General features: G+C 37.9%; 1 protein-coding gene across 3 annotated transcripts in view; it reads left to right on the top strand.

Annotated features, from left to right (window-relative positions):
• Positions 1-27,382, top strand: part of BLTP3B (bridge-like lipid transfer protein family member 3B) — a 59,071-nt gene that overhangs the window by 26,686 nt on the left and 5,003 nt on the right. For all 3 annotated transcript variants that reach the window (XM_054812803.1, XM_054812801.1, XM_054812802.1), the window contains 12 exons: positions 1,101-1,281; positions 2,632-2,715; positions 7,864-8,046; positions 8,149-8,267; positions 10,127-10,268; positions 11,023-11,216; positions 13,199-14,697; positions 15,125-15,300; positions 16,731-16,867; positions 18,453-18,603; positions 24,370-24,626; positions 26,734-26,842. In XM_054812803.1, the coding sequence (XP_054668778.1) occupies positions 1,101-1,281; positions 2,632-2,715; positions 7,864-8,046; positions 8,149-8,267; positions 10,127-10,268; positions 11,023-11,216; positions 13,199-14,697; positions 15,125-15,300; positions 16,731-16,867; positions 18,453-18,603; positions 24,370-24,626; positions 26,734-26,842 (3,232 nt within the window). The remainder of the gene's footprint in view (positions 1-1,100; positions 1,282-2,631; positions 2,716-7,863; positions 8,047-8,148; positions 8,268-10,126; positions 10,269-11,022; positions 11,217-13,198; positions 14,698-15,124; positions 15,301-16,730; positions 16,868-18,452; positions 18,604-24,369; positions 24,627-26,733; positions 26,843-27,382) is intronic.

Raw genomic sequence — 27,382 nt, 5'->3', positions numbered from 1 at the left:
TTCTTTATCCATGCATGGAGTATTTAGACTTCTGTGTTTACTTAACAGTTAATTAACTGTTTAGTAAATTTGCTCTCCAAAATATTTTCTGGTTATGAATTTAAAAAAAAAAATCATTAAGACACACTAACCTTAATGCTTAGATATGCTTACTATAATGATTTAAAGTGCTTGTCCAGTTTGTTTTCATGGTACTGAAAAATTAGCTTTTAGTAAGAACTTTCCTTCATGCAGCTCTCTCGTTGGAATATATAGTAAAAATAATTCTACTTTTAGTATATTTCTGCTGGCGTAGATGTGATATTCATGCTGCATGTAAGATAGTCTTACGTAAATCTTGGTTGCCTTTCAGCACATACAGCAGATGAGACCAACTGGGCTTTGTGAGTGTTAGGGGGAGGGACCTTTTCTTGTCTGTGAAGCAGCAGCACAAACACACTGATAAGATAGTCCTATAAATATAAAACAATTTATTACTAAGATTGACTGAGTAAAGTCACTTGTATAAAATATCTGCTGATAAAGCTAGTGTACTGTAATGGAGAGTTCAGTTCTTGTGGTGGTCCTGATGACTTAGGATGTGATTTGGTGGTTTAGGTATGGTAATCTAATAGTTAGTTGTTACTGAGCAGGGAGGTCCTGGTTCTTCAATTCCCTGTGCATGGAATTTCCTTGCATCTCACCAATTCCCCAGTAATGGCACTGGCTCACGTTTGACCCTATTGTCATGCAGTTTAGGGAGCTAAACTAGCAGAAATGAGCCGAACAAAAAATGGTTTCCTGCTGGTTTAGTTCCTTGAATGGTTTGTGACAAAAGTTAGAAAGATACCAGGGCTGCAAGTGACAGGGGTATACAGAAGTGTGGGGAGGGGGGAGAATGGGGGGGTGAACTGGCATTGCCTCTTTGTGACCCCGAGCCATTAGCTTCACTTAGCTTCATTCTAAAATAGCACGCTTAAATCTTGGTAATGATCCAAGGTGAATGTGTGTGCTGCAGATTTTTCCGTATTTGAAAGGCCTGTTTTGAGTAAGTAAAAGGATACTGATGCTTGAAAGGAAGGGTAAACTTTATAAATTGATATAACTAAACATTTTTTCAGAGCTCTGCCCCTGCGCCCAGTTCCCAGGAGGTGAAAGCACACCAGACAACAGCAGCACCTGATCAAAATGATGCCATAGTAAAATTGTTTAATGATTTTGATGTTAAGGAAACTTCTCATCACTTAGTAATTTCCCATTTGGACCTACATATATGTGATGATATCCATTCTAAAGAAAAAGGTAACTTTTTTTTTTAAAGTAGCATGCCTGTGAACCATAATTGTCTTTAGAAGACATTTTGAGGAATACAGTAATGCTAATCAAGAGCCTCTCTTTATTTTAGAGGAATATTCAGAATTGTCTTCCAGTGTCTGTAGACACATTTAAAATTAGCTAGATGTCTCTATCATTTTGTTATTAATTGTAATTATTTTAGAATAAATGCAATAAAACCTGCTAATAGTTTCTGTAGCTTCAGTGCTTTTCCTGTCTTCTAGAAACTGATTCTGTCCGGTCTGATTGTAACTGCTGTTTTTTTCTTTACATTATAAGTTAACTGGGTTATCAAGAATGCAGTAGCAAGATTATTCTGGCTTGAAAAGGTCGCTGTACAATCTGCTTCTGTAATACTCCTTATAAAATACAGACCAATAAAAGAGCAGTCCTCTTCGTGTTACTACTTTAGAGAATTTGGTATGTCTGCAGCAAATTTAAAGAATGAAACAAGTGTTCTTATAATTTTGTATGTAATATTTGTACTTTTTTTAAAATGAAAGGCTATTGCAGTATGCCATATTTATAATCAGAAAAAAAGAAGACAAATGATACTACTTTCTTGCCTTTTAAAAGTGATCGGAAGAATGACATATCAGCGTATATCCAAGGATCTGGGTAGTCACTGTAAAAATTGAGAGAGGCATACAAGGTCTGCTGAAGAAGAGTGTGAAAAACTTAGGTTTCAGTGAACATATTTCCCTGATTAGGGAAGACACTTGCATAGCAGCAGAGCATAAGGTTGACTGGCTAGAGACGTATTTCCTTACATGCAGCGTATCTACTGTGGTTGAGATTTATCATTCTTAGTGAGATCGCTTTATCGGTCCTTTATTTTTGGCCATGAAGCTTAAATTCAACAGTGGAGAAATCAGAACACAGGGCTTTCAGAAGACCTCTTCACTGCAATAATATTTGTCAATTAAAATAAGAAAACAAATTGCATTTACAACATTATTGAAAGTAAACATTGACTTTGAATGACTGATCATAATCATATATTCAGTATGAAAAGTTTTGTTTCAGAAAAACTGCACTAATAGGTGTACAGAGTTGTCTTTAATAGCATTTAAAACAACATGCAGTTTGTTTGTAGTGACCAAGAACAGTGACAGAGTACAGAGTTCTACAAGCTGATCTTTAGAAACCACGGAAAACCACCTAAATGAAAATTTTGAGGGAAGATAATGAGGTTGTAAGGAGAACCAGTAAAGGGGAGGGAGAAGTAGCTGTTAGATGCTTAAAGGAGTGCAACAACATGAGAACTAACATGCTAAATACGATGTCTGCAGAGCTGAGCATTGTTTTATTTTACAGACTCAAATAGGCGTGTTACAGGAGGGGCCATGCAGCTTTCCTTCAGCTATTTAACAGTGGACTACTATCCATTTCACAAAGCAGGTATGAAAGTGAACATTTTGTGAATTGCCTGTGTATGTAACTGTCTTAAATACTAAAAATCTGTTTATGTGTGTATATGTATATGTCTTGGATAATAATGTTCTAAGCATTTGAAATACACACCTTTTAATTTCCTTTTATATGCAAAAACAAACAACAAAAGCAACAACCTCGGAACCAATTTGATTTCTGTGAATGAGCTATTTTAGGCCAAACGCTTTTCCTTTTCACTGAAATGGTGTTTACACATTTCTGACATGAAAAGAATTGTGTGTTAACAGGGGAAGGCAGTACAGCAGATTGAAAATGCACTGACTGGGTATCTGCAAGAGTCAGATGCAGTCTTCTAATCCAACAGACTTTTTTCCATACCAAACTCTATCATTTTATTGCCATTTCCAAGCAATGTTTTGTTACTTTTTTTTGCTAAGCAAGAATCTTGGTGGTTTACTTGTGTTGCCTTTTGTTAAGTTTGTAGGGAATTGTTATTACACAGATGTTACCAATTTCCAAAGAAGAATTTCTTACAAATCTTTCCTAGTAATTATGTTTTTCAGAAATGTAAAAAATTTAGAAGAGACAGTGTAAGTTTGCTGTTGAATTTGAGATCAAAGGCAGTCCAGTGCAGTGGAGGGGCTTTCAGTTGGTGGAGGGGGCTGGTTGTGCTTTTTTTTGCTTTTTAGTAACACAAACCAGTCATTTTGGAGTGATTATCCACCTACATTAAACAGGGGCGTTAGCAGTAGCTTACCTTACATCCTCCTTGTCACTCATGGTTTCAGATAGAATCTTGTAATGCCAATCGATTTCATTCATAAGTAGCAGGTATAGTTTTTGCACCTTAAAAAATGTAATTTAGTGTAGGTCAAATAAACATACACAGCCACAGAAAAGAATATGCTTAAGAATAACAGTATTCTTTCTTTGCTATAGATTGGACTAATACCTAATTTATCTATGATTTCTGTGAGCTCTCCTCAGAGAAAATCCAGAGAACCAGGGAAATAAATAGATCGTTACTTTTGGAAGGATTCTTAGCCAGATTGAACCATGCACAGTAGGCTCCTGGACAGGCATGTTAGAAGCTCCCTGAGAATGCTTTTAAGTAATGGCTACATGGGACATAACTCCCACTATGTGAAACCAGAGATGGAAAAGATCATCTGCAGGGCAAAGGTGATGCCTGTAAAGGTACTGTTCTCCTGCAGTCTTAAATGGTGTTCTGTACAAGTATGTTTAAGTAACAGAAACCTAGGGCTCACTAAGAAATTAGCTATGACCAAAAAAACCCTGCTAAAGGTGATGGTGTTTGATCCAATAGGGTGTATGTGTGGAGGGGGAGGGAACATGCCAGAAAGTTTCTTTTTCCACTTTAAGAGGTCGTCCTCACCGTTTTAGAAGAGTGTGTCAATTTTATGGACAAACTGTCATCATGGGGGGGGGAGAGTCCCTCTAGTCAAAGTAAAATGAGCATATATTAATCTCAGAAGTTGAAAGGGAGTTCTCTGGCTATGTAGGTATCATGCCTCTATATAATGCTGTATCAAGCCATCACCTGGCATACAGAACGTTCATACCCTGAAGTTGAGGCTCTATTGCATACTTATGGACAACACCTTATTAATACTCTACTACAATGGGCAAGGAGGAAACAGCTATATACTTCTGTGACTGTTGACAGACTCTTTTCTGATTTTGTACCTTTCTGGCCTATGGAATATTTAGAAGTAGCTCTTTTGGTATAGTCTTCTTGAAAATTGTGATTAAACCTTCAGGAAAAAAGCCTTCAACAATTAGTTATCTGTGCAGATTGGGTTCTTGTGGGTTTTTTGTTTGTTTGTTTTTGTAACAGACCCCACCCAGAAAGACTCTACAGGGAGTCTGAGGCATAATTGCTGTAGGGTAAATTTATAACCCATTGAAAATCAAGCCTTCCAACCATAGCTCTTCATAGTACTTAAGAAAAATGAAGCAGGTTGTATGTCAATTGACTGTGATAACCCTGACATAAGCCAGACTGTTACTGGATGTTGTAAACCTGTCTGTACCGCAATCTATCGCTTTACTAGTCCTCCTAAACCTGCTCTCACAGAAGCTTTTGTCCATTATCTGTGCAGCTGATATGTTGCTGGATGATGATCATAGAAAGCTGCTGCTTTGCCATGATACAGGACATTTTGCAGCACAGGATATGCTTGATTGAGCTGATGTATTGAGACAATATGAGAAATTAGAAAGCATTTTCTTCCTGGGCAGCCAGCAATAAATTCAGATGGTAGCAACATCAGTGTCAGCTCCACTAAAATATTGTTTTCTTGTTACTATCTGGCCTGTCTCTTCACTCTGCACAGATAAATGTGGCAATGACATCTCCATAGATAGAATTGTGCAATAGTTGAGGATGGAGGGCACCTCTGGAGGCTGTATAGTCCAACTCCTCTGATTAAAGTGGTATTAATTAAAAGTAAGCTTCCCAGGATTGTGTTCAGTTAGGTTTGGAATAGCTTCGAGGGCAGAGACACTATAGCCTCCCTGGGCAACCTAGTCCACCAGTGTTTAACCACCCTCACAGTAGAAAAGCTCTTTTCTTCTTCTTTTTTTTTTTCTTTTTTTTCTTTTTTTTTTTTCTTAATTTAAGTGGAATTTCTTGTATATCAGTTTGTGCTTATTCCCTTTTGTCCTGTCAGTGGGCACCACTGAGAAGAATCTGGCTCCTTTATCTTTACTCCCCCCATCAGACACTTACACATATTGATAAGATCCCTCTGAGCCTTCTCTTCTGCAGGCTAAATGATCCCAGCTATCTCGGTTCCAGTCCCTTAAGTATCTTTGTGACCCTTTGCTGGACTTGCTCCAGTAAGTCCATGGCCTTCTTGTACTGGGGAGCCCAGAACTGGACCCAGCACTCCAGATGTGGTCTCACTAAGGTTGAGCAAAGGGCAGGGATCACCCCCTTTAACCTGCTGACAATGCTTTTCCTAAGTGCTGTTGGCTTTCTTTGCGTGAAGGATACATGACTGGTTCATGTTCAACTTGTCTCAGGATTTGGTTTTTTTTGGAGGGTTTTTGGTTTTTGTGTGAAGCTGCTTCCCAGCCGGTCAGCCCATAGCCTTCCCTTTGAAGTTCACGAGATTACTGTTAGGTCACTTTTCTAGCCTTTTGAGAGTCCCTCTGAATGGCAGCACAACTGCCTGGTGTATCAACCATTCCTCCTAGTTTTGTACCATCTGCAAAGCTGTTGAGGGTGCAGTCTGTCCCATCATCCAGGTTATTAACAAAGATATATTGGCACCAGTATTGGCCCAGGGGGTGCTCCACAGATGACTGCCTCCAGCAGGACTTCATGCTGCTGATCCCAGCCCTTGAAGACCAACAGATTAGCCAGTTTCCAGTCTATCTCACTGTGTACTTACCTAGTCAGTACTTTATCATTTTGTCACTAAGCATGTTACAGCCAGTGTTGAAAGCCTTGCTAAAGTCACAGAATCACAGAATGGTAGGGGTTGGAAGGGACCTCTGGAGATCATCTAGTGCGACCCACCTGCTACAGCAGGATCACCTAGACCAGGTTGCACAGGATTGCATCCAGGCGGGGCTTGAGTATCTCCAGAGGAGGAGACTCCACAATCTCTCTGGGCAGCCTGTTCCAGTGCTCGGTCACCCTCAGAGTAAAGACGTCTTTTCTCATGTTTCAGATGGAGCTTCCTGTGTTCCAGTTTGTGCCCGTTGCCCCTTGTCCTGTCGCTGGGCACCACTGAAGAGAGTCTTGCCTCTCCTCTTGAAATCCACCCTTTAGATATTTATAAGCATTGATCAGATCCCCTCTCAGTCTTCTCTTCTCCAGGCTAATCAGACCCAGCTCTCTCAGCCTTTCCTCATGAGAGAGATGCTCCAGTCCCCTCATCATCCTTGTAGCCTTCCACTGGACTCTCTCCAGTAGTTCCTTGTCTTTCTTGAACTGGGGAGCCCAGAACTGGACACAGACCTCCAGGTGTGGCCTCACTAGGACAGAGTAGAGGGGGAGGATAACCTCCCTCAACCTGCTGGCCACACTCCTCTTAATGCACCCCAGGATACCGTCGGCCGCCTTGGCCACGAGGGCACACTGCTGGCTCATGGAGAGCTGCTTGTCCACCAGGACTCCCAGGTCCTTCTCTGCAGCGCTACTTCCCAGCAGGTCAGCCCCTAACCTGTACTGGTGCATGAGGTTATTCCTCCCTTGTGAGGCAGGAGGGTGGGGGAAAATGTCATATCTTGTGATAGGCCACTCCCTTAACGTTTCTTCCATGCTGAAATCTTTGCACTTAGACTTGAAACCACATTTTTTTCCTAAAGCATTTTCCTATTTTAATAGCAACCATATCTTCTCATCCCCAGTGTAAGTATCCAAAACCTCATTAAGTCCAAAATAAAGTAAGCTTTCACATGCTGGTATTTAAAGAGTGTTGTACCACTTGATAGAAGTTACTTGTATTGCATCCTTATTATTGAACAGGTTAGACTGTCTTTACAGGCACTGTTTGAAGACATCTCAATATCTTTCAGAGGTTTAAATGCTTGACCAACAGAAACATGTTAGGAATAAAAGAATTTCTACTGGGCTTGATTTTTAAGGCTATGTGCTGCAGCACTGATTGAACTTACCTTCTTGTTTGTGTGCCACAAAGGTGCTAGAGAGCCAAGACTAAAAGAATACATTTCTGAAAAGGGACCAGGAACTTCTTAGGACACAGTTCTGGCAGGAAAGATAAGTTTGGAAAAAGTGAGCATGAGAACATTGTTCTGTTACTTGCTCTCACATTTTTTTTCAATGAAACATTTTTTTGCATGTTCTCACATATGAAATTAATGTGTCATCAGATTTCTTTGAACTGGAAATATCCAATGATGTTTTGAGCATTAGTTAGTGGTGTTAAAAGGCAGGTGGCAATATGTTGTTTTCTGAGTGAATTTGTGAAGCAGTGAGACTTGTTTTTATGTAATATATAACTTCTGTTTTAACGTCTGTTATAACTTCTGTTGTTCTGTAATTACAGCATGCAATGAGATTATATTTTGAAGAAGAATTGTGAAATAGTGGAAATTTGTTACCCAGTTAGAAGCAAACTTTCAAATGAGTTAGTATTTTCCCATTCCTCTTATTTGCAGGAGACAGCTGCAATCACTGGATGCATTACAGTGATGCCACTAAAACCAGAAGTGGTTGGGCCAAAGAATTATTAAATGAATTCAAAGGCAATGTTGAATTGCTTAAGCAGGCTGTGAAAGATCAGGTCATAGATTCTCCTCCCAAATCACCACCTGCTGTATCTCCTCAAAACCTACAAACAGGTACTTTGTTTGCACCACTAATGCTCTAATTCCATGAAATGTTAAAACTATTCTAAAAAAGACTGTACTTTTCAGTGATTCCATCACTATTCTTTCCTACAGGCAAGGAACAGATACCGAAAGGAACATCTAGGGCTTCCTCTGTATCTTCCCAACAACCAAAGGGCAAACTGATGTCTAGTCCTATTGTGGTTAGACTTGCAGATTTCAATATATATCAGGTACATTTCTTCAAGTTAGTAAAACTGGGGCTGCTTTGCCCTTGACTGTTACATAACCATGGTTTTTAAGGGACAGTTCTGAAGCCCATTGAAATTACTAGAAGTCTTTCCATTTGTTATTGGATTACATCTTTATGGGCCTGCTTCTGCTTTGTTAAAATCAGTGGATATTTTCTTACTGACTCTATATTAGATGATACTCTACCACAATTATGTTGTGGATCCAAGTTCTACTGATTCCCAAATCCTGACATTTGAAATTTCATCTTTTCATTGTGCTGTGTTAGGTACCCAGTATTTTAATATGTGGGTTTGTGTTTCATGCTTTTGTTATTGACATCTTTTTCTAAGTACGTGAATTTATTTTTTAAATGTTAAATTAAGGAGGCTTTACATTTTTCTCCATCCCCTCCTTCTCCTCAGTGAAACTTTGAGTAGACACTTTAACCATTTTTTTTTTTCTTTTTTTCCCTCATTTGTTTCAGTGAGCGGTTTTAGTTGCTGGCTGTGGTCCAGATTCACTCTTTGGTGCAAATAGGAGGCAACTGGAATAGAGAAGGAGTATATCTCTAAGGCAGAATGGTAGTGATATGGGCGGATCCTACTCTAAATTTCAGGTCCTAACAAAAATTATTAGTGTGTGCCCTTAGTCATTGTGACTTCTACGCGCTCTTGTTCCAATTTTCAGTGCTTTTTTGCCATATCACTTCTGGTAGAGTGGGAGGTTGCAGCTTGCTGCCAGGAGCCTTCATCTGGGTTTGAAGTGGTTTTATAATATAATTTTCTACTGTTGGTGTTTTTGTTTGCTTTCTACTCTTCAGATGCTCGTCTCCTCCTCCTTCCTACACAAATACATTTTCAATTTTTAAAATTGTCATTATTTCTATATAATCTACAAAAAGCTATTTTTCTAAATAGATCTGTTATTACTTGAATTTTTGTGCATGTTAACACAGGGGTGTTGGCAGCTTGAAAACAGCTACACAGGCTGAAGCAGGCTTATAAAGGTTATATATTCATTATTTCCAGTGAAACTAGTACAAGTACACATCATCATATATTTAATATTAACAAGTTGGCTAATTTCAAACTAGCGGTCTGACCTACTAAGTGTTGGATGAAAGAGCTTTGTTTTGACAACACACTTTTTAAACTAGGGTGCATTCCAAGAAATTTAAGGTCAAATATGTATCAAAAGGTGATCTCTTTCTTGTTTCATAATTTACATTGGAAGGAAAGAGAAAGGGAGGATTACTGTTCTATAGTGTCTTGATTCTCCTGTGAAGCAGACCTTTGGGCATAGCCAAGTATACATATCTCTGCCAGGTGCATGCTGAACACCATGTTTAGCAGTATACAGTTGAGAGTTGGCCCATGTACTGGAATCTGTCCTGGTGACAGTACAAGGACTTCTGACATTTGTGTAATAAACTTACCTAGCTTATCTATCTCTTATCATCTAGATACGGGTTCCTTCTGGACAGACGGTATGCAAATATACCATGTCCTAGCATAATTGTTTATACAGGAGCAGTAGTGTTTGCAGTAAAGATATGGGATTGTTCTAGGCTTCTACTGAACGCCTTTTGAAAGTGACCTGCTGCCTCCTGCCTCGCATGAAGGAAGGGGATCTGGTACTGTTAATACTATATAGTTTTCTCATGAGACTGTTCTATGCAGATTGCTGCTACTACAAGGCAACTAGGTGTTTCTCGTTGTCTGCACTTTGTGTAGCTGGGGATCTACATCTGAGAGCAGTGGAATGTTACCCTACTAGGGGCAGTGCCTTGCAACTACAAATGCTTAATGATTCATAAAAATGTAATGTATTAATGAAGTTAATCTTTTATCTTTTACAGGTTTCAACAGCAGACCAGTGTCGTTCTTCCCCTAAAGCTCTGATCTCTTGCAATAAAAAATCACTTTATCTTCCACCAGAAATGCCAGCTATTCATATTGAATTCACTGAATATTACTACCCAGATGGAAAAGACTTTCCTAGTAAGACTGGTTTTATTTGTACTGAACCATAAATTTTGTGCATTACCTTCACCTTCATGAAGCTTAATACTGATGCCAGGTTGACAATTGGAAATAGGTAATGCCTTTCTAAAATGGAAAAAACACAACACTGCTCTGTTTCCACAGTGCTTGCTCCGGGCAAACTCCTATAAATACTGGGTTTTTTATAAGCATGGTTTTTAACTCTGAAAACACTCACAGCATTTTTACTGAGATACAAATTCTTCATTCTCCAACATACATGTATTGTTTCTGCAGTTGTAGTATCTGGCTACATAAAGGAACTCAAACTATTGCAGCAGCATCTAAGATGAAATGAAGATCTGCGGGAGTTATTTTTATTAATATGTTATGGGGCTGACCCTGTCTTATATACAGAAATGACAGTGGATTTCTTGGGGATGGGACCTGAGGACAGCATATCTCCTTGGTCCTGCCCTTCCTCTGTAATGAGGACATTCTCCCTGTCTCCTCAGACTTCATTCTATTCTTAGATTAGCTTTTTACATTCAAAAATTGAGGTACTTGCTTGGAGTGAGAGAAACAAGCATCACTTTAGGTATCCCCTAACAACTTATTCTTCCTTGGGACCAAAGGAGTGGGTTTCCATTCTTTCTCTGATGTAAAATACTTGTGAAATGTAAGTCTGCGCTTCTTTTAAAAACAAACAAAAAAACCCCAACCCCTAAACATTTTACTACTTCTCATGATTTTGTTTTGTTTTCTCTTTTAGTTCCATGTCCAAATTTGTATGGCCAGCTGAATGCTTTACAGTTCACCCTGGATGAGAGAAGTATTCTTTGGCTAAATCAGTTCGTGTTGGATTTGAAACAGAGTCTTATTCAGTTCATGGCTATGTACAAGTTAAATGACAATTCAAAATCAGATGAACATGTTGATGTTAGAGTTGATGGACTAATGTTAAAGGTACGCTGTCATTGAGGAGGGGTTTTGTGGTTCTTTGGAAGAAAATACTTTTTCTGTTATTCTGAAAAGCTGTTAGCTAAGCAGCATAAGCAATAAATGAACAAACAACCCACAGAATAAGCAATGCTGCTCTGGAAAACTATGCAGAATATGATGGTTTGAAGACAGATATCTGCCTTCCACACTAATTCATCTATGTCCTAGGGGTATTTTGGTTTCATACTGAAGACCTGAATGGGAGTATTAACAAATTATTTCACTGTGTTCAATGAAGCTAACATAGCAGAGGGAAAAAAATTGAGCACCAAAGTAAAAATAACTAGCGAAAAATTCATATTTGCATTCTATATTAATGCAAGGGCCCTCCCTTGTTCCTCCAGTTGTAGTATATCAAAACTCTTCTATCTTGTTAGTGAATGCCTGGAGTAAAGAAAGTAGTTCACCTGAATGCTGATTTCCTTCTCAAAACCCATTCTCACCGTTTTTTATTTTGCACTGGCCCTTGGCTGTAGTTCAGGTACACAAGTTCTCTATATGTTTATTCCAGAGGAGTGGTGCTTGTTAATGCAGCTGAACATGAGATTTTTGCTTCCATTGTCTTCTTTACAGGAGAAGGACTATCGAGCAGACAAATTTTTTTCCCCTTGATTTGCACTGGGCATTGGTTTCCAGGATTCAGAGGTGAACAAAACAATGAGTCTTTTTGTTGGTGTCCACAGGAGACGTTTTAAGGGTTCTAAAAAGTCAGCCTGTGGAGAGATGGTTATCTTTCTAAGGCTCTTGGTGCATAGTTAATGGAACTTTAAAAGGATATGATTTGTACTGAATGAAAACAATTGTTGAGAGATAGCAACCAGGCAACTGCAAATACAGGCTGATCTAATATTGAATTACTATATGCGAATAGCCCACTAAATTAAGAGAAGATAAAAGTACCCATAAGTCCCTCAAACCTTGATTCATATTAATTATTTCATCCCTGTCTTAACTGCATTATTTTTATTCTAGCAAATTAAAAATCTTTTATTATCGGTATGCTTGATGTTTACATATCATATAGTTAATTATTATACAGTTACATATATGGTTATTTTGTTCAGAGTCCTTTTATTTACATGAAGAAGCTTCATCACTCCCATCTGTTAAATGTCTTTAGGATGACTTTTTAATTCTAATCTTTCTAGATTCAGCATGAAGATGTGACAGAAGGTAGTATCACTGATACTAGCAAAACTAGCGTGGGCAAGGTTCATGTTAGCAACATCAGATACAGGATTTGGCAGAAAATATTTATTTCCTTTAAAACTTGTACTAAAAATATGCAAGTTAAATTAAATCCAGTATACTCAATTATTTTGTTGGGTTTTAGGAGTTTTTATCTTTGATTGAAAAAATGTATTATGCTTATCAGATAATGGTCACAAAATGCCTATTCTGTATTCTACAATGTTAAGAATGTTAGCTGTGTTAGCACATCTAATTGTTTCCCTGTATCTTGCCATAGAAATAAAATACTGTAGCACTCAGTGTAGTGAAAAACCCTATTTGACAAATCAGATTGAAAAACAGATAATTGTAATTTGGAGTTGAAAGTTGTAAATATTTGGAACACTTGAAGAAACTTTCTGCCAAGCTGTTTATGAGTTGAAGAAATGACACTTCAGCCTAATATAGCTGACCTAAATCAAAATCCTTCAGATAAGAAAAGCCTGAGACCCTGTCATTTTTGAGACTCCTTATGTTTTTGTACAAAGACTTTGAGTTTTAGATGCCGCAGCATCCTTCTTAAAAATAAGAGGAAACACAAATAATAATCTGTGAGCCTGACTTATCCCTGTTCTGTATTAGTATACTTGAGTTCTCATAAAATTACAGTTATTTTTCTTTATTTTAGCTGTCGTGGCTATTATTTTGTTTCTCTAATTGTATACCTTCTTAATTTACATATTTTAAACTAGAAGAAATACATTTCTCTCTTGCAGTTCATTATCCCATCTGAAAACAAACCTGAAATTCATAAAGATCAACCTCGTGCACTTGCCATTCAAAGTTCAGAGATGATTGCTACAAATACAAGATACTCACCAAACTGCAGACACTCTGATCTGGAAGCTTTGTTTCAGAACTTCAAAGACTGTGAATTTTTCAGTAGAACTTTCACCACTTTTCCAAAGTCCCGGAAGAATTTTAATCTTTTGCATCCAATCTTCCAGAGACATGCTCATGAACAAGATACTAAAATGCACGATGTTTATAAAGGTTATATCATCCCAAAATTGAATAAATATGCGTTAAAGACGTCTGCAGCTACTGATGTTTGGGCCTTGCATTTTTCCCAGTTTTGGATAGATTATGAAGGAACAAAAAGTGGGAAAGGCCGACCAATAAGCTTTGTGGACTCATTTCCACTTTCACTTTGGATTTGCCAGCCAGTAAGATTTGCAAAGTCACAAAAAGAGATTTTATCACATAATCAGACAGCTTTGAACATTCCAAAAAGTGAATCTAGTGATCTTGCTAATAGACTGCAACGTAAAAAACTTTTAAAGGAATATTACAGCAGTGAGACGGACCCCTTGACCAACGGCATTCAAATGTCAGACACTTCAGGAGTGCTTTCTGAAAACTCTTCCTCTGATGCAGATGTACATGTTCTTGTCCATGTTCAAAAACACGTAAGCATGCAGATCAATCATTACCAGTATCTTTTTTTGCTGTTTCTCCATGAATCCCTTGTATTGCTCCTGGAAAACTTAAGGAATGATGTAGAAGCAGTGACAGGAAAACCTGCAAAGCAAACAGATGTCTGCATTGGGATCCTACTGAAAAGTGCCGAACTAGCCTTACTACTCCATCCAGTGACTCAGGGAAACCCTTGTAAGTCTCCAGTCGTGGAAGAAGAAAGTCCTCTGGCATCAGAGTTCTCCCCTTTGGGAAATGGGGAAGCTCTTACTACAGAGAGTAAATTAGTTGGCAATAAGGTAGTGCAAGCTGGTATTACTGATTTTGATTATGTAAATGACTGCAAGCCTCTGAATGCTGAAGTTAATAAAGGAATTTTAATAGATCCTCTTTTGTTTAAATCGGACAGTAATACAGATTTTCAGAAAGGAACATCATTTTCAGATGATGCATCAGATAAAGGTTTGGGAGATACGAGTGAAGGAGGAAGCAGTGGACTTTTTAGTAGAAGTGATTCAGAGGAGGTCTGTGGACCTCTAAGTGAGAAAAGTAGCTTGCATCCTAGGGATTCAGCATCCATTTTAAATAAAAGAGAAGATTCTACTGATTTTTTCATTGATAAAGAGGATGATAAAAACATATTCTCAAATAAGTTAAATGAACAGGAAGGTGCAACTGAAAGCTGTCCTCCCCAAGTCCCTGACTTGGAATCAGAAACTGCCTTAGAATCTGAAGAGCTTGAAATCAACAAAGAGAAAGTTACTTCAGTTAGAATGTTTGCATCCCAGTCATCATCAAGGTACAGAAGATTTAATACTAAATCAGTTTTCCTACTATTTGAAAGCATTTATCAGTCTTGTTTGCCACATACTTTTAGTAATGGTCAGCAGAAGTGAGCATCTAGTACATGAAAATTTTAGAAGTATATAAAGGTGTAAGATATGCAGCATCCACCATTCAATGAAAGCTAAAATGAATTGTTAGTTAATTGATTTAAACTATTTACTTTCAGTTTAAATGCTATGAAATACATATTGAGAAAAATACTGGCACAAATATCTACAGGAATGCATGTTGTTTCTATGCTTATCTCTTGCCAAAAGATTACTGAATAATTAGATTTTTTTATTATATCTTGCCTCATTTAGAGCCATTTTTTAAAGTAACTTCTGTGTAATTCCTTTAATTTTAAATAATAATTTCCTAATGTCTTTACATTTAAAAAGTGCAAAGCCTAAGGAACGCTGCCCGTCCAACCTCCCTGCATTCTCTGTTTCTTACAAGAATATGAAGAGAAGTCCATCACAAGTCTCTCTGGATACCATCTCTATTGATAGTATGATGCTAGAGGATCATTTGATAGAGAGTGATGGAAGTGACAGCCAAAGCTTTCTGGAGAAAGGTAAGTAGGTTTAACTAAATATTTTTAAGCAATACAGGAAAATATTGTTTATTACCAAAATAATACTCAAAAGGATTGTAGTGCAGCAAATCCTGGATAATTTCCAGCAGTATTTCTGTTAGCATCTCCAGTCAGTAATACCAAGTATATTCACAGCACATCATTTCAAGGGAAAGCAATAAGGTATGCTACTTAAATAGTGCTACTTAATGAAACACTACTTAATTTTCCTCTCTTGAGGAGAGGAAAAGCATCGCAGTGCTATGTTGTAATGCTGAATTAAGCAGAACTGTGCCCTGCTTTGCTTAAAAGCTGTTGCTTTGGTTGTAAGTGTTTACAGGTTTGTACTCTGAATCAGTGTAATGCTTGAAGTGGTAAAGAAGCCTTAATTTTAAAAGTAGGTGAAAAAGAAATGGATTTTCACTAATACTCACCATGCTAATTACCAAGCAGATAGATCTGGTAGTCTCCTTGCAGCTTGTTCCTTACAGAGCAGTTTCTAGCTATTGACTGTCTAAGAGCAGGTATTTGTCCAATTTTTGCTCATCTGTGCGTGAGTGTTTGCTCCTGATCTGAGGGAAGAATTCAGGCATATGGTAGTTATGTCTATATAGTCTGTAGTTTTGTGGACTTATGGAATTATAATGACCTAGTAGCTTCCTGGCAAAACTGATAAAAGAATTTTCTAATGTCAGGTAATACAATAAGAAGACATTATTGGTACTTCTTTTATGATAAATTCTACTTTGAATAAAGAATGACTATTTTTTTTCTGTAGGATTTTTTTTCAGTCTAGAGCAATAATGAGAAGAATGCTTCACTTGTAAACCTGTTCTATATTTGGATTGTAGGAGTATTCCTGCATGTGCTTATGTGGGAGTATGCCATAAAATACACTTTCCATTTTAAATAAACTTTATATGTCTTTTTAGCTTGTTAAACAATATTTAACTGTAGGTTAAGTCTGCATGCTTTCTAGTTGTCAAGGAAACACTACCATGATCACTCTAACAAAAATATATATAGCTTATTTCTCTAAACATAAACCAGCAAATGTTTGCTCTGATGGCACTGTTTTAGATACATGGCATAGATCTTTAACCTTTTTTTCTGCTGGATCAGTTTTATATTTGATTTGGAAGACTAAAAGACGCCCTTCACAATTTTTGAACAGTGCATGTAAGAAAGCCATTTTGGTTTTGTCACTATATCCTGCCTTACCTGCATAGCATCTAGAACTTTGAACTCTCTGTAAGAGGAATGGATATGGCAGTTCAATCATAAATATTTGTTTAATGAGCCGTTCAACTCATCTTAAAAAATGAGTTAATGTATGCATACAGTAACAGACACTGACTTTATTCTTAATGCAGGAGTGATTCAGGTTATGCTATGCTAACTTTGCATTTTTTCTGATGTATATACGGAAGGTATTACAGCCACAAACTATCAAAGCCCATCAGAAAATGCCCATGAAGGAGGCACAGTGATTGAAAATTGTGATGGGTCATCTCCAGATGCCATGAGCGCTGCTTCAGAGAATGCCCATGAAACTAGTGAAGAAATGGTAATATTATTGAATTCCATTAGAATACATGCTTCAGTAAATTAATCCTTAAAATAGAGCTAAAATGAATGCTTTTAGAGGTGACTTTTCAAGTAGTTTTGGGAGCTTTTGTTAGTGCGTTATGGAAGCCTGTGGATCTAGTGCACTTGTATTAAGTACAAATGAAGATCTAATCCAAGTCACGCTGAGCATTCTCTGTCCTTGTTATCTCCTCTATTGCCACTGTTGATAAATGGTAGTAGCCACTTAAAAATGTCAGAAAATATTTCTGCTTTAGTACATAGCAATACTTTGTAATATCATCATGTTCTTTTATGCTTTGTTGAATGTGGTATTTAAAATGAGCTTTTTAACGTTATCAAGTGTAGATAAAAGAAAGCACCGTAACTCTGACATGTCTTATATGGAGATGTTTCCTTAGCACTGGTAGCGTTCTGTTGTATTTGCGAATAGGAGCATGACTACTGCCCTCCTGGGCAGATGTCTCTTGTCCAGGATTATGTCAGAACAGTGCCCAGTATTTAAAGCTTGTAAGAATAATCCATGTAGAGAGAGATTCACTCCTTGAGACACTGCGCAAGGTCCAGCTTTTTCCATCTGCCTACCTACTTATTCCTTGCTGATCTTTGCCCAAATCAATGCTTCTTAAATTACATTCTTGTATCAGTTAAGGTCATGAACTGGAAACCTAAGAGTATATGGGCCCACAGAAAGACAAGGAATTTACTGAAATCTGTAGTGTGCTTGCTGGCATATATTCCTTTCTCATAATGTTAGTCTTCTAAACCTACCTTTGTTTTAAAATATTTGTGGATCACCTTCATTTTATTAAAAAAAAAAAGGAAAAAAAGCAGCTCACTTAAATGATTGGTTCCTTTTCAATAAATTTTCAATCATCTGTGCATATATGTAATACAGAAAAAACTGAATTAATTCAGATTGTTATGCAAATGCATGTTGGCATATTTTTTCCTACTTGTAGAATATAACTAAAAAGTCATTAGAAAAATGAGCCCAAAATAATAGTAATGATGATGGACACATATCTTCTGATACCAAAGCTGACTTTTGAAACTGGCTGCTAATTTTTTTTGAAAGTTAATGCAATCCAATACATAGAGAAAAACGGCTGACTATTATGCAGATAGCCAAAGTTTAGTAGTCTATCCTGGTTCTTTAACCTGCTCTGATTCAGCACCACAAATGCTTGGTTGTGCTTTATGATCTGCATGAAGTTGAATGCAGCCTTAGAAAATTTCAGGTGTCACGTAGATCATATGCTGCTTTGTCAGAATGGGGAAACTCTGTCTCACTATCATGACTTTTCTGGTCAATTCTGAATTGGTTTTAGTGGTTATAAATACAAGTGTCTGTCTCTGGAGAGACAGTCGAGCAATCCATTGTGAAGCCAATGGGTGCAAAAGGAAAAGAAGAAGAAATGAGAAAACTTGGTGCTTTTCTGTGAGCAAGGGTTATGGATACAAAGATTCTTTTCCTTCTGTGGAGGAAAAGGTATAGACAGAACTTAAATAACAATGACCACAACTGATAATCTCATATTGTTTTATCTTAATTTTGTTGACAGATGTCAGTTGTGGTTTTCCAAATATTTGGTGTTAATGGTGAAATTGACATCAGAGGTGAAGACACGGAAATATGCCTACAGGTCAACCAAGTGATACCAAACCAATTGGGAAATATCAGTGTTCGACACTATCTTTGCAACAGAACTTTTGGTAAGAACTAACAATGAAATCTCAGTGTTGTGAAATTCAAATTGGAAACATTTGTTCTAAGTAAATAAAAACACTGTATTAGCCTTAAAGCACAAAACCAGTTTTACATTAGTACAATGACATCCTTTTTATGTTGGTTTAGAATATCTACTCATTTGTTTCCCAATTGCCATACACTGAAAGGGAAGGAATTAAAAATGGAACCATTTTTGATAGTGTGGGTAAAAAAAATTGCATTGAATTCTGGTTGTTAGTTTGCTTTTTTAAAAATCAAATAAGTTGCATTATGTTATGTAATTACATTATATTTTATGAAGACGGAACTCCCTTACTGCTCTAACAATACTTTGCTTAAATGTACCTTGGTTTGAAGGGCTGTTTCTTTTCTTCCAGATCTATTTCTCTAGAGTAAATTAACACCCACAGTTTAAACAGATTTATAATCTGTGGTTTAAGAAAAGTTAAAAATTGACTCTGTGTCAGGAAAGATGGAGCTGCAAGGACAGCCTTTTTTTTTTTTTTTTTTTTTTTTTTTAAGCTTGATAGGAACACTGGGTATAGTTTCATGCCAGATAGTTGCACAACTAGATCAACCAGTGTATTGTCAGAGCTGTTCTTGGGCATGAGACATACATGTTGTCTGCCAGAAAACCTAGCTCACATACTGTGAGGTTTTTTCTTGGCATGACGTATTGGCGTGCCTCTTCATGTCACAGTTTGCTTTGCTCCCCTCTGCCAGCCTTCCACACTGATTGCTGGATGCCAGCTCTGCTGCGCTGTAGGGTTTTTGGGGCAGATTCCTGATGCACCTGCTTCCTGCTTCTGGTTCATCTCCTTTCCCAGGAAACAGCTATAGCAGCTGTTGGCTGCCATTTATTTCCAGCCTTCCAGCAGCATGGATTTTCTTCAGGAAGCTGTGTTTGGTGGTACAGCCTCTGATGCCCTAGATAAAGAACCCATTTACTGGTAAGCTGAGCAGTTGCCAGCAGCTGCTGCCTGAGCAGCTGTTGCACGATGTTGCAGTCGTGTTCAGGCATCTGAAGGCAAGAGGGAAGCCCAGCAGGGAAGACGCATGGCTGACCTTCAGTTCATACAGCAGGCAAAATGATTTCTGGTTATCTGTCATATCCTCTGTAAAAGCAAGAGGGAGTAAATAGTCAGAACATGCCACCTTCCTGCTCTCATGTGGATCTGAAACTAGAACCTGCTTCCTCTGGTTCAGTTGATTCTGAGAGGCTTATGCACTGGCTGATTATTTATGCACAAAAGGTTATAATGTGATTGGAATCTACAAATACTTCCACTTCATATCTCTTCTTTTCTGATGGGTATCTGGATGGGTGGGCCAACAACACTTTTTTGTACATTGCTGGTCACTCCCATTGTGTAATGTACATCTTTTCATCTCTCCACTGATGTTTTCTTCTCCCCACTGTAGGGCTGTGCTTTCTGTACTGAGTCAGGAGTCTTCTGCAGCCACTGCTGCTCCCCATCTCCTACATTTATTCTAAAAGAAGGACTAAGGCACAAAACAGTGTAAAAAAAAAAAAAAAAAAAAAAAAAAAATTCCAGAGGATCAAGGTTGGGAAAAAGCTTGAGAATTGGTTCAAAAGAAACAATGTAAATGAGTTAACAGTAACAAACTGCAACTAAAAGAACCAGTGAGCAAAAACATAAGAAAATATCCCAATAAAAACAACCTCCCCAAGACATTAATTAAAACTTACTCAAGTGCTGAATTAACAATTGTAGCCAGTAAACTGAGGAACCTTGCAAAGCAATGAATAACCAAGCCATAATTACAGTCTACAAAGGTGTTCTGGGTACAAATAACCATTTAAAGCCTACTATACTGTTAATGCAGTAGGTGTAGAAAGGGAACAGTGTGCCTAATAGCTGGAATAAGTTTGAGGGCAGCTGTGTACTTCCCTGCTCCAGGACATTGCCATTAGAGAGACCAAAGACTGTGTCATGCTTAGAGAAGGGAACGGCAGTTCATAGCAGTTTCTGAATTGTTTAATACAACTTTTACTCCATCCTGTCTTGACTGTGCCCCTTTCAGATATCTGCAAGATAACCAAGATTGACTTTGTGGCTGAGACCAAATGTGTGGTCTTCTGCTGGTTTTCTACACTTTGGATTCTTCCAGCAATGACTCAGACACTCTTTTCTGGTCCGGAAGTACTTAGGGCACATACTGCTTATTTCTTTCTCTGTATTTGTGGGAAGAATATAGATCCTTGAGGTAAACAAAGTTTCGCAAACCAATTGCAGAGACTCGTTGCACAGCATGGTCATTGTTCTCCCATCTGGAGAGCTGCCCTTCCTCTCAAGGACTGTCAGTAGCTAATTCTTTTCTGTCTGGACTAGAGCCACAAAAGGTACCTGATACTTGCAGTGTGCTTTTACTTTTTGGGGGGGTTCGGATTTTTTTTTTCTTTTGTCTTTTTGTTGTTGTTGAGGGAAATGTGAGATCTAGCACTTCTTAAACATTGGAAGGATCAAAGGATGGAGTCATGGCTGCTAGCGTCGTGGAAACCTCTATTCACAGAGGTAGCAAAGGGAGAGGTTCTGGTTCATAGCAGAGGCTGAAGATTCTGATGTTCATGTACAGTTCCTCCCATTGGTCTTTGTCAACCCAGATCGATGATATGTTCATCTACCCTAACTCTAGTGCCAGCAGATGTGCGCATATGCCCTGACTCTACTGCTGCGCTAGGTCGTCTGAGAGAACTGGACACCATACAGAAAGAGGAACCCAATTAATATGCAGATAGGAAAGCAAATTAATTACTACGCCAGTCTGCTGTAGCTCCAGGCCATGTCTGTTGCATGCTGTACTGAAATTTGAAGTTACAGTTTTCAGACCTGTACTATGTTCAGGCTGGGGCAGTATTGCTTGAATAAAGTTACTGCCTCTTGCTGTATGTCTGTCTGACTGCCCTTGGTCTAGACCAGTTGACTAGTCTGTATTTTCTGGGATGAATATAGAAAGTTAATTATCCTTCTTCTCACCCCTCCTCTTACCCCGTTTCTTCAGTTGTTAGGACCTGGGCCAAAGCCAGTTTTGCCCCAATGTCCTTTGTCTTCTTGTAGGTTCTCATTAGGCCCTTTATAAGCAACTGCTGAAGGTTCCAGAGGCATCTCAGAGCAATCTCATCTGTAGTTTTGAAAAATAATACATCACATATTGCTTAAGAGGAACAGAACAGGTAATGTTCCCCTACAACTACTTCCCAAGAGCAAACAGGAATTCCTCTCCAGCGGAGGAGAACTTGCTGTGACTGGTAACCAGCCATGGCCGGGACTTGACTCTGGGTCTGTTTCCGGCTAGTGACAGGGCTAAGTGCATGTGGTACTTCTGCAACTTTGCAACCACAGAAAATCTGTATCGATCTGTAAAGAAAGTTTACACTCTACAATCCTGCCTTGAAAAGGCTTTGAGGATCTAGAGGTACTGATCTTGGGAACAAGAATTGGGGAGAATGCAAAAGGGATTGTTGCAAAGACCTGTGGGATACCAACGGGAGGCTGCTGTAACTTCAGCATGGACATGTTGCCTGATCTCCATAACTTTTATTCACTCAAAGCTAACCTCCCAAGTTTTCCAATGAATCTGGCCCAGCATAGTGTCAGTGTGACTTAGTGAATTGTCATCTGGTTTCTACAGTTTTGATCTGTGCTTCATCTGGTTTAGCATATCAGGAACCTGAATCCTTAAATACTAATGCTGCGAACAGTTGTTACAGCATTGTGGTAGCAAAATGATACCTTTTAAAAATAGGTCTGCATGCTGCAAACGTCTTTTCTTTAACAGGATACCCGATTACATCTATAGAGACTTGATATATCAAAAAGCTTGTGTCTAACAAATGCCATGTGACCAGCAGGGACACCTTGGACTTTTCAGCAAGTGCCTTGTAAACCAGATCCGTAATTTCAGAAGGAACACTAATTCTGTGAAGTATGGTTTTCCTTTACACAAAAGCATCCAGGATAAGTTTTAGGGAAGAGAAGCAATGTAACTTGCAGCCCACCAGCAGACTGTGTTTTTCTTTTGCAGTACATGTCAGATCATTCAGAGTAGGTTATCTCTGAAATGGAGGGTAAAGTATGCTGCGTTTGTTACAGCACGCATTATTACTTAACACTAGATAGTACATGGCAAAGAGGCCAGCACAGAGGAAAACTGCGCTTCATAGGATCACCGGGTAATTGAAGGCAGAGGAGTGGAGGTGATGTCAGGACATCTCTAGTCCAATCCTGTTCTCAAACCAGGGTCAGCTCCGAGATCAGGCCAGGTTGCTCAGGGCTTTATCCCGTCGGGTTTTGGGAAGGACCTCTGAGGGCGGGGACTGCACACAACCTCTTTAGGAAGCCTGCACCACTGCTTAATTTTCCTCATTCCTTACATTCAGTTTGGACCTCTCTTGTTGCAATTTGAGCTTTTGTCTCTCAAATCTTCTGACAAGCACCAGTGTGAAGAGTCTGGCTCGCTCTTTATAACCTCATCGTCGGTATTGGAAAGCTACTTGTAGATTTCCCATATGCCTTCTCTTCAGCTTTCTGGTAATTGTTCATAGATGTACAAGCAGAAATCAAGAAGGGGAGATTACAATAAACTATGTCAGTAATACGGAGAGAGGAGAAGGAATAGTATTAAAGAAACAAAATTAGAAGAAGTCTTACTTCATCTTTAAATTTAACTTTATCTACTACTTTTTTTCCAATTTGGAAATTGGACTTTCCTGAGGGAACCAAATTTTAAACCAAGAAGCTTTTTTTTGTTTAATTCTCTCAAATCTGTTGAAGTTAGATGCTCTACCAATATAAATTGACATAATTCAGCTGATTTTACTTGAGTTACTTTCATTTCAGCTATCTTTCAAGTTTCAATGTTTGCTTCTTAATATAATTACTGTGAAGTACTGTAAATATGCTTGTTGTCATACAGATAATTTCTGTAGGTCAGCCAGCACGTTGACCAAATGACTTGAGAATCCCATGGGGCAATTTCTGTACAACAAATGGATACCGTCCAATTCTTCCTTCTCCCCCGATATCTGGTTACCTGAAATATTTTTATTTTATTTAATTTTTTAAATTTTATTTTCATTTTTATTTTATTTATTATTATTATTATTATTTTTAGAACTGTTTAGTTGAATGTTGCTGTTGTCCTTGCTGGTTAAACATACTGAAAGTAACAAGAAACGCTAGGGGTTTTTTAAGGTTCAAATTTACTGCCACCCAAATAACGGAAGCACCATGTGGTCATGTTCTCCATCTTATTGCATTGCTGTTTATGTTCCTGTGTGTTTGCAATTAAGTTCCCGAGTCAAGAAATTCTGCCTTTCCAAGAGAAAACCTGCTCTCCTGAGAGAGTGAACCAACTTAAATGTTTCTCTGAATTAAAATTGAAGGATTTAGTGGCAAAGTATACAAAATAATTGTTTTTCCATCGTCAAGACATTGAGGAAACACATTTTTTTGTGCACGGTGATACTTCTGTATTGTCCTTTTCTGTTGTCACAGTGAGGTACTAGTCCCTGTATGTACTGTTTATTTCTCTGTAGTACTTTGCAGTGATGTACTTAGAGATTTGCTCTGGAGTTCTGTATTTGCAACGCTGTGATTTGTGGATAATACTTCTAAAGTACTTTTGGAAAATCAGTTGGACAATAGAGCTAGAAGTAATTGCATCATAATTGCTTTTTTTTGTATATTGCAAAATTTCAATGCAAATTTGTTTTCCTTTTGCAACAGGTTCTGACTGTAAATCTGTGGCTGGACCAGTTAATTCATCACCTGAGATTAGTTTGAGATGGGAAAGTGGGCCGAGTGCTGTCATACATTCTCTGCTGGCTGTAAAAAATGGTTTTCTTCAGTGTCATGTAGAGAACTTCAGCGCTGAATTTCTAACGTCTTCCCTCACAAACATTCAACATTTTCTAGAAGATGAAACTGTCGCAGAAGTGATGCCTATGAAGATAAAAGTTTCTAATGCAAGAATTAATTTAAAAGTATGTTAACAATGAGCTATTTGGCTGCTCTAAAGAAATTGTGTTCTTGTTTCTTTGATGATAAACTACTAATCTGGATACAGTTCACTTCAAAGAAACTGCTATCATACTCTGGAAGGTCTTTAGATAACACTAAAACAATTTAAAGATTTGGTTAGCTCTGTGGTATGCCTAGAGGGGAATTCTCTGCATGACCAAGCTATTTACATGGGTTAATATTTTATGCTTTTTTCTTCCTCTCCCAGTCTCTTTTGTAGAGTGACAGTGCCTGGGAGTTTATAGGTAACGTATACCAAGATCCTAGAGGCACGATGTGGGTTTTTCTGGTTGAGCTTTTTTGCTTAGCATAGTAATGGTTTTCTAATTACAAAACACAGGGTTTAGAGGTTAATTCTCTCTCCTATTTAGAGGATGGTTCTTGCAATGAAAGTTCAATAAAAAGAAGGAAAAAAGGTTATGGGAATTCCAGTTCAAGTCACTTGAATACTGTTTTTTAGAACTCAGATTTCATGTTCTAGAAACAGATACTAAATAATGCAAGCTTTTCTCACCACTGAAGCTTAAAATAGTAACATTAAGAGGACACTCCTGCTCAAGTCTCCTAGGGGATTTTCTTTCAGACATTTAAATGAGATGGTGAGTTCTGTGCTGCACAACCCTTGAATATAAAGATAAGGACACTTTTTTTTTTTTAGGGAGGGGACAACAGAAAAATAAAGATAATTGTAACATTGCTTTGGAAATTAGTAGTCACCCATATAAACTTTGAGGACTGGAATAGCAGCTCCAGTTTTGCATCTGGAGCTAAGGCCTTGATTCTGCTAAGATCATGTTTGTCTGGAAGGGCAATTGGTATTGCTATGGTGTTCTACTCAAAGTGCATCAGTATTCCCTCCCTCCATGATGCAGCTTTTCCATCCCCTGAGGATCCTTAGACACTCCTTTAGGGCTGTTTCTACTACAGGAGTAGCACAAGCACAAGCTCTGTAAGAGCTGTGGTTCTGTTCCTCAGACTTCAATGTATCACAAACGTGAATGCCCAAATGCAAAAAGGAAAGCCTTAACATATAGTCATTTAATTTTGAAACCAGGATTGTGCTGGATTATTGGCAAGAAGGCAGACTTAAGTAAAATGTTATTGAGGAAGCAGCTGTTTAAGGTGGGGAATATACATTAATAAACTGGCAATAAGAGTCTGCTTGGCAGCAAAAGTGCTGAAGTGCTCACTCAGCAGTGCGCACGAGTCAAGTGAAGTTACTCATGATGGTCGACAAACTGCAAATTTGACATGCAGATGACTCATACAGAGGGGAGGATATGGTTCATATTTATGCTGCATTGCCTGTTCAATGCATTATATTCTATTTCTTCTGCAAGAGACTTGGTGCAGTGTGTTTCATGGAGGGGAAGAATTTAAGGTTATTTTATTTTTTGCATTTTCTACTGCAATCTCAGTGCTGTGTCAAGAAACTTTGGCAGTTATATCTCAACAGCTTTCTTGCTACGTGCTTAATGCTGATATGTATAGTTTCCAATTATACTGGCTGCGTTGTTATGCTTGACAATGATAATGAACTATAAAGACTTCCTGGGGAGACCCCAAAAGTAGTAGTTTGTGAAGTTTCTCTTCTGTTGAGTACAGTAATATAACTGAACTGCAGCTGGTGTCATCCCAAACTAAAGTCTAAAAAGACAAAATCCGCTCAAGAATGATAGCTGTACCCATTCGATCCTTAAATAGTTCAAGGGAAAATCAGATACTATATAGTGCAGGCTTCTTATCTCTGACTCTTGAGAGCTCCTGAGCTAAAGAATGTCTTGAGCTGGGATATAATCTTATTGAGATGTCTGTAAAAATTCTTTGAAGTGTTTTAGTCAGACTGTATATATTCAGTTCAGCAGACTTACGCCAGAAATAAATTTGGGCCTTTAATGTGATCCCTGGGAAAAAAAAAGGAGCAAAAGTTTAACGGACATCCCATTAGAAAATTCTGCTCTGAAAAGGTTCCTTTTAAGTTTCATTAAATCCACTTATGTTTAACTGAACATCTTAATTAGCTATTTTGATTTCCTGGTAAACTCATTTTTGAATACTTGTATTTTTTAGGATGACAGTCCACGTGAAAATCTTAAGGCATCTGAGCTGGTACCCATAAAACTATATATTGACATACTCTGGATAGAAAGAAATGATGATGGCTCATTTCTCATTAGAGGTTTGTATGTTCCTGCACCTTGATATCTCAATATTATTACCTAATTATTATTAATACTGGTTTTTTCCTTTAGGCAGACATGTGGCTAATAATGAAAAGATAACTGATGATAATTTGTGTAAGTTGTGTTGCCATATACCTTAATTCTAAGTGTAGTCACATAGAGGAAAACTACCTTTTCAAATAGTGTATTGGCTGTGATGATAACCCACAGCTGAATCAATCTGAGAGAAATAAAAATATCCATATAACTTCATCAGGATATGCTTCATTAGTGCATATAACTTCGTTGTGATAAGTCTAAGGTTCCTTTGATTGACTACAAACCAAACAAAAAAATTGCCTTTCTTTACTGATTACCAAGGTTACCTGTTGTCTTTTAGGTTTTGTGTTGCAGGTAGTAATAGAGAGTATTGTAAAACAAGAGACTATTTGAGAAGTGCAAGTAACAGTTTTCAATTCTTGTATTGCGAACAGCGATTATAACTTTGTACTTTTTCACTTAATTTTTTTTTTTGTACATGTGTGGGCAAATGCTAA

Source organism: Grus americana, chromosome 1 (assembly GCF_028858705.1).
Source record: "Grus americana isolate bGruAme1 chromosome 1, bGruAme1.mat, whole genome shotgun sequence".
In the NCBI taxonomy this organism is placed as follows: Eukaryota; Metazoa; Chordata; class Aves; order Gruiformes; family Gruidae; genus Grus; species Grus americana.
Note: the sequence above shows the minus strand (reverse complement) of the source record. Positions and strands in the feature narration are given on the sequence as shown.